Source organism: Stigmatopora argus, chromosome 22 (assembly GCF_051989625.1).
Source record: "Stigmatopora argus isolate UIUO_Sarg chromosome 22, RoL_Sarg_1.0, whole genome shotgun sequence".
NCBI lineage: Eukaryota > Metazoa > Chordata > Actinopteri > Syngnathiformes > Syngnathidae > Stigmatopora > Stigmatopora argus.
Genome location: NC_135408.1, coordinates 10,476,078 through 10,484,053, shown reverse-complemented (window position 1 = coordinate 10,484,053; position 7,976 = coordinate 10,476,078). Strand labels below are relative to the sequence as shown.

Genomic DNA, 7,976 nt, shown 5'->3' with positions numbered 1-7,976 from the left:
CAACTAAAAAAAACAAAAAAACTAATATAAACAAAAAGGAAAAAAAAAACGAATCTTGCTTTTTGGTAGCCTCGGCGGCATTTGCTAGAACGGCGCCCAGAAACGGGAAGCGCGTCTTCGGCGCATCGTGCAAATGAAGCGGAGGCGTCACATTGCGTCGAGCCGGGGGGGGGGGGAGATGTCGACGGGAATTGAGTTTGACCTTCGATCGCCAGGGAAAATTTCACCTCCGACGTGGAACGAATCGAGCTTACTACGGGTGCCGAGGGGCGTCCGCTGTCCGCCGGCCCGCCCCACGGCGCGACGGCGGTACACGGCCGTCGAGCGAAAAGCAGCTTGTCTCTGTTATTGACGATCACGTGGAGAGAAATTGAGTGTTCTTTTCGTTTCGCTTCGTGTCGGGTGTGTGTGTGCGTGTGTGTGTGTGTGTGTGTGTCCAGCTAAGTCACACAGTCATACTGTAACTAAATATAGAAGTTGATCGAGTAAACTTAGTGCAGCTTGTCCCTATCATGTGCTGATGTGCTTTAATCGAATACATTTACTGTTTTCGGACACCTAACCAATCCTTTTAGTGTCAATATTGTCGTCACGACGATCACATCGATTGGAGTAAATGAATATATCGGGGGTGTCAAACTCGCCTTCGTCCGGGGCCGCGTTGTTTAAATGTGTCACTGATTCGGCTGCCATTGACGGCACTAGAAGTCAATTCGTTTGGACTGTCCCCAACCTTTGGCCCCGCCCACTCAAAATAGAGTGGACGTTTAGCGCTTTCATTGGCTCATAAATTAGCTCTGCCCCAATTGACTAATCGAGTAAATAAATCAATGTGAATGGCGTAAAAATTTAGCAAATCCATAAAAAAATTGGGGGCATTTAGCAAAAAAATGTAAATCTCTATCTATTAATTGCTTTTTTTCAAACTGTAAAATGTCCCTTTTTTATTTAGTGGGGAAAATCAGTAGTTATCATCCAATTATTTGACATCAATTTCATTTTAGTGAAAAAAAACTTTACTTTTGCGGACCACAAAAAATACAGCGGCGGGCCAGATCCGGCCCCGAGGCCGCTAGTTTGACACCCCTCGAATTTATTCAACGAAAACCAACTAAGTGGATTCTAGAGAAAACAAAATAAAGTAAAAGAAAGAAAGCAAGAAAAAAGCGACGGTTCCACCCTCACGCTTGCGTCAGTGGTCCGAAAAACAAAAAAATGGTCTTCTGGAAGCGCAATTCCGAAGCGGTTTTTTTTCCGCAAAGGCCGAAGCTCAACGCCATGTTACCGAAAGGCCGTATTTGAAGTTTGTGGATTGACTTGATCTGCAGTTTCTTGTGCCTATGACAGTATTACATTGCTTCGGTGTAAGACGAGAACTGCTCCAGTATTCTCCATATTACAGTATTGTGCATGCTGGTGATGTATTTATAGAGTAGCTTCAATTTATGAACTTATAATGTAGATGTTATGTATTCATAGGATATGGGAAAATACTACACCTTATTTCAGATCATTTTCTATTTATTTCTTTTTATGGCAATTGTTAGCTCGACCTTCTTTCTAAAAAAAACAATGTGTTTTCTTTACGCCATTTTGCTGAAGTACGCTATACCAAAACACTTGTTATTGTTACCAATAAATTCATCTGTTACAGACATTACCATGGTGACATGCAGTTCTTGGTTAGGACAATACGGGGGGCCGCTGGGGGTGTCCGATAATTCCACATAATGCTCATTGGCTGCCATTGACGGTAAGAAATGTCCAATGCAATTCCCTCCCAGTCAAATTGTATTGCAAGGCTATAATAGTCACTCAATTCCAGTTAAAATGAAATTGAAGCTATTCAAGTATAATTTTGTTACACTTATTTAAAGAAGAGCTCAATTTACACATTATTACTTCAAAACACCACATGCAATACAATAAATGAATGAATAAATTCAACAATTAGAATGATGTTCACAGACAAAGAACAAGTTCACTGCATTTCTACCCCAATGGCTTTAAAATCTGGTGATTGCAGTCTAAAAAAACAAGGAAATGGATGTCCTACCTTTAAATTGTAGATTGTGGAAGAAGAGGTGGTGATAATCCAACATCAATGTGTGTAATCTTTGCATTTTCTTGAGTTATTGAATAAACAGAAACTAACAAAACAAGGAAGTGTTTGGTTTGCTTCCGAGTAACGAGCAGCAGAACACCTGTGAGATCACATGGTCAGAATCAATTGGTCGAAATGTTTGCAAGACTTCCTGAAACTCATTGGATGACCTTTGCCCTCTCTTGCAGAACTTCTACTGGCCAAACGGAGCACACATATTGTAGATGTCAATTAAAAGTCACATTGTAGAAGATTATATCATTATAACCATATAAAATTAGCCAATTAACCACTCATCACTTCTTAACCATTCAATAAAGCTAACATAGAAGTCTATGCAGTGTGTTATTATTTTAGATACTAGATATTGTTTTTTTTTATATAAACTTTAAAGATACAGGAAATGTTTGCATGCTTTGAAATACTTTTTTTTTGCAGCCTGACTCATAGCCACGAGAATAACAGTTCCACAAGGATGAGTAAAATTTGTGATTAATGGGAATAGACAAAAACAAGACGCAATAGCCATTTTCCTTGTGTCTCACATGAGTAGATTGGAAGAAATGAGAATGCCGGTCCATTTTTCTTGACGTAAGGAGGCACTTCCCTGGTTTCCAGGCCTAATGGGACCTCGCATGAATCATTTATGCCTGCATTTAAGTGGAAGGAAGGGATGACTCAGAGGAAATGTTCAACTGCTAAGTGCTTTGAAGACAACACACCATTTCAGTGCATCAAGCAACATAAACAAATTCTTCAACGTCATGCAGCTAGCATCAAAACTCCTGAATTTCTCCACCTCTTCTCGTATCAGCAACTTTAGTCTTCTTGACAGTTGCAGACCATCCTAAAAATTCTAGACCCGGGGTGGCGAACACGTGGCTCTCGAGCCGCAAGCGGCTCCCGGCCAAAATGAATTTTGTACCTAATCTTTGCCTCATTTTGAGTTTCTCTTACTTTTATTCGGTCTTAAAACCTACACAAATTCTAATTGATATTTGACAAATAATTTGTCAGGTTGGATTTTTTTAATGCTGCTTCTGATGTAAGGTTCTTTGGTTCTTTGAACACGTGGCTCTCGAGCCATGAGCGGCTCCCGGCCAAAAATGAATGCTTCTGAACATATTTTGCATCTAATCTTTGCCTCGTTTGGAGTTTCTCTTATTTTTATTCTGTCTTAAAACCCACACAAATTCTACATGATATTTCAAAAATAATTTTCCAGGTTGGATTTTTTTTATGCTGCTTCCGATGTAAGGCTCTTTGAACACGTGGCTCTCGAGCCACGAGCGGCTCCCGGCCAAAAATGAATGCTTCTGAACATATTTTGAATCTAATCTTTGCCTCGTTTGGAGTTTCTCTTATATTTATTCTGTTTTAAAACACACACAAATTCAAAATTATATTTCAAAAATAATTTGCCAGGTTGGATTTTTTTATACTGTTTCTGATATAAGGCTCTTTGACTCTCACAGTTGAAAATGTTGGCTCTTTGTGTCTAATGTGTTCGCCACCCCTGTTCTAGACCATATTAAGAAAATATATATACATACATAAATACTACAGAGGCAGTGATTCATGTGTGTTATCGGCCCTAACTATACAACGTGCTGGAGGCTGAGTTCATAGCTCTAAAAATAGCCTTGGCTCGCAGCTTGGGAGTCAAGAGTGGGGTTAGTATGTGCATTAGCGGGCAGGCACACAGCACGAATATTTGGTGGAGGAGGAGGAAGGGAACGCAAGCATGCACGACGCGATTCCATCCGCACTTGCGCGGATACGTCTTTCATTTGATCCGCCTTTGACAGATGACATGTTTGCTGGACTGGTTGACCTTCATCTGCTCGCACTGGGACGGACGGTCATGTGGCCTCCCTCCAAAATGTGCAACATGTCTTTAGTGTGCACAAAGAAATAGGAATTCTAGAGAAATGGACGTCAGGAAAGTGCTCTGTTGCGGATTTTTTATTAGCATTTTATTTGAGATGTATGCAACTGATTCCAATACATGGCAGATCATGTAAAGATTAAAATTGGCTTTGGTTTTATGTCGGTCTTGAAGCAATACTCGGTCAAATCATGCTAGTGCAAAATTGAATAGCATTTTATAAGTAGGATGTTATTTTAATGGCAGCTAATGAGGGAAAAATATTGATGGAAAAATGCATAACGGATTTGGCTAGGTCAAAATGGCCACATGCTAAACTGTATAATTTGTCAAAACTGAAGCTAATAGAATTGAGGATGCTTTCATGCCCTGAGGTTCTCTTTTTTTAAGTCAAGATTTTCCAGTCCACTATTTATTAAAATGTGTTTTGTGATGGCCTGCAGCTTTTTGGCCATGTCGCAGATCTGTTTCCATGGCAACCTAACACGCGAGTGTATTTTAGAGGCATTTCATGTAAAGCAGAGACTTTTTCAACTGTGTTGAAATGAAATAGGATCGCCTCTGAATGGAACATATTTGTATTTAATTGTTTTTTGAATGGCAGATAATAAGTTTAAGGGTAAAAAAAAATCTATTTGACTTTTGAAAAGGAGACACGTCTCATTTTAGGCTATTTTCTCACATATTGGGATATTGACTTCATTCAAATTTTTGAGGGAGAAAAAAAAAACATTTTTTCAATTAATGTGATTGTATTTTTAATATCTTTGCCAATATGCCGGTTTGTTTTGAATGACCTTGTACGTACATTCAAGCGGAATAATTCAATTGAGACGTTTTGAAGGAAGAAATTCTCAAATTTGGAGTTTTTCTGTTGTTGCTAGAATTGACCTACATCTCTAAAAACAGAGACCCTGGGTCCAAAAAGACATCCATGAAAATGAAAAACTGTTAAAAAAAATGTGGCCTTTGCTCATCATTTCTTCATGAGGGCCTTTGGAAAAAAATGATAGTACGCTTTACATTATAAAACAAGTGTAGCACTTGCTAAGAAATTCACTATAATACATAATGTGATTATTTGCAATTCATCAGAATTAATATTACTAACCATTTCCCAGCCTCACTTATGTGTTTGGCTGCCATTGACAGCATTAGATGTCCTATCAATCTGAAGATGTAGGAGTGAACTGCCATCCTGCCAACCCAAATAGACAGTTAGACATCTATTAGAGATAAAGTCATTTAAATTCAAAGCAGAAAAATGACTGAACACCGCTCGATTGTATACCATGTCTGCAAAAACAGATTTTAGAGTAATTACCAATATGCATATCAAGTAAAAATAGATAGTACCTGCTTCGAAAGATTCATTAAATGTCAGACAGGCTATTAATAGATTTTTACGAGGACATTCAAACTGGACCCAAAACAAAAAAACAAACCACACGTCAGGATTATGATTATTATTAAGAAGATCGAGATAGAAACAAAGTCGAGACATCCGGTCTGCTAATTTCACCTTTAATCTCAGTTGACATTTCTACATGTACTGAGGATGAAACAAATTTATTTGCCCATTCCTAACAGGCATTATTCATCTTTTGGCGTGGTTGTGAAATGTGGCGTGTGATGCAACAGTTTGCGTGAAAGGTTCCATACAAGTGAGGAAAAGAGAATACAGAGTGGGAAGGACGCTAAAATGAGGAGAAAAATGACAGCGCAAAGAGAAGACACAAACACACACCTATGTGGCAAAGGGATTCTCATTTCTCAGTGGGGTTTAGCTCAGAGGAAGCCGGCCGCTTGCTTCCTACTTCTTTACCACGCCGCTTTTGCTGTCGACGGTGACGGGTATGGTGACCTCCGCGGCCTCGATGGCCGCCTTGGCCAGCGGGGCCTCCACGGTCAGCACGCCGTCGGGAGACAGCGACGAGGTGACTTTTTCCACGTTGGTGCCGGAGGGGAGGCTGCGGGGGGGTTTGTTCCAGGCGACATGGTCAATTCATTGGGCGATATAGTAATTACTCAAAACTTTAGATTTATGGCAGCCCTTTTTTCTTTGAAGTGAACAATGTAAAGAACAAAATCCACATTAAACTAAAATGTCTAGCTTAGTTTCAATATATTACAATATTGAAACAAAGTTGAATAATTAAAAGATTTGTTAAAGATTTCTGCATGAGGGTCATAAAAGCCATGCATTTGACATTTGTCATTGTATTAACCGACTTAAAATACATTTTGACTTCAATCAAGAACAATTCTAAATTTGGGGTTAAAGATAGAAGTTTAAATTTGTGAATAGGAACATTTCCCAACAATTCATGAGGTTAACCATTGTCATTTGGGGTGGGGGGGTTGAAATAGTAGATATAATTGGATTTAATATTTCTGCAAATCTAATTGAATTCAGGCAGGCGAAAGTTGTTTACATGAACAGTTCTGTTGTTCAAGTCGCCTCTAGATGGCAGAACAGCCAAAGCTAAAATGTGGGACAATGTTTATATCTCCTAACCTAGTAGAGGTCAAAGGTCAGAGGAGGTCGTGAGCACAACAATGCTTACGTGTATTTCCTGGTGAAACATCTGGACACAAAACCATGTTCGTCTTTCCGCTCTTCATGCTTTCCTGTGGACAAAAAAAGAAAAAATATATATATCTAAGTATTTAACTCAATGCAACCATCTTCAGCAAGACGCTACTTTTCACACTGTAACATGAGAACAATTTCTTTTACAAATAAACTCAGGCTATATCACATATCATATTCAATAATCATTGGATTTGTACTAAACGCTGACGATTAACATAGAAGCAGATCATCTTTGTTTGCCTTGACATAAGAGAACAGGCGGCGAATTCCACCACGGCTTTGCTTATCTTAGATGCCGAACAAAATCCACCTGTTTTTTTAAGCCACACTAGCACTGACATCCAAATAGCATAACTCTTCTCAAAAGGGCAAATTGCATGACAATTTGTGAACGTCAGCGATGGGGAACTGGCCTACTCCCCCACATGCTCTAGTGTTTTTGTATCATCAGGCTTTGATCCAGAAAGTCCACACCCACCAGCCCACTGGGGGGGGAAAAAAAGCAGTGCATTGTTCTGGGTTCTTATGCAACTGCAAGTTTCCAGAACAGTTAAGCCTCAAGTACTCCAGGAAGCCGAGATTTAACATACCTGCAACCCATCTGATGAGATTCCATACAAATACTCTTAGGTTACTCCTAAAACTACCGCGATACTCCCTAAAAATAATCCATAATAATAATAATACTAGGCAAACAAGAGAGAAATGCTGGTTCATAACTTATGAATTTTAATGAAAAATAACTACAATCCATCAAATCATCACTGGAATTGGTGCAACACTTTTAGAAGCACTATTTTTGACTGCCATTGACGGAACTAGATCCATTTTAACCCTTGAGGGCAATGTTCAACGGTACTGAAAGATTTTTCTTCAAACTAAATGACAAAATAGTAGTAATATAATGAATTTGACACATTGCGCGAGTTCTCGCTTACCAGTGATCTCCACCACGCCGTCCTTGGTCTTGACCACCAGCTCCTCAGGCGAGAACTGGTTGACATCCAGCGACACCTTCCAACCGTCCTGGGTCTGCTTGATCTCCGACATGCCCGTGCTCATCTGGCGGGACAGGGCGCGGGCCTGCTGAGCCATCACGGCGCCCGGATACATCACGGCGGCCATGTCGGGGCCCACGGCGGAGGGCCGCACGTAGCCCGGCCAGTGGGCGTAGGGGTACGTGGCCAAGTCCTCCAGCGGGGCGGGCATGCCGAAGCTCTGGTCGAAGATGCGGCTGGGGGGGTGCCAGTCGCGGAAGGGGTCCCAGCTGGGGGTGCGCAGAAGGTTGAAAGGAATCCGTCTCTCCGCCATGATGAACGAGGGCCCGGTCAGTGGTCACTCAAAAATGATCAAAGTTCCTCCTGGACAATGTGGCCGCCCCCTATTTA

General features: G+C 40.6%; 1 protein-coding gene across 1 annotated transcript; it reads right to left on the bottom strand.

The window, feature by feature from the left end:
• Window positions 1-5,443: 5,443 nt before the first annotated feature.
• hspb1 (heat shock protein, alpha-crystallin-related, 1) lies at window positions 5,444-7,976 on the bottom strand. Its single transcript, XM_077593142.1, has 3 exons — window positions 7,527-7,976; window positions 6,560-6,623; window positions 5,444-5,962 (listed from the first exon to the last, which is right to left on the bottom strand). The coding sequence occupies exons 1-3, from the start codon at window positions 7,897-7,899 to the stop codon at window positions 5,806-5,808; spliced, it is 594 nt and encodes a 197-aa protein (XP_077449268.1). The 5' UTR covers window positions 7,900-7,976; the 3' UTR covers window positions 5,444-5,805.

Bases quoted from the DNA above. Each gene is read 5' to 3' on its own strand.
- hspb1 (XM_077593142.1), bottom strand. From the start codon at position 7,899: ATGGCGGAGAGACGGATTCCTTTCAACCTTCTGCGCACCCCCAGCTGG. The intron at 6,624-7,526 runs GTAAGCGAGAAC...TTTTGTCCACAG, and splicing joins CGGCGTGGTGGAGATCACTG to GAAAGCATGAAGAGCGGAAA. The intron at 5,963-6,559 runs GTAAGCATTGTT...ACCCCCCCGCAG, and splicing joins TGTTTCACCAGGAAATACAC to CCTCCCCTCCGGCACCAACG.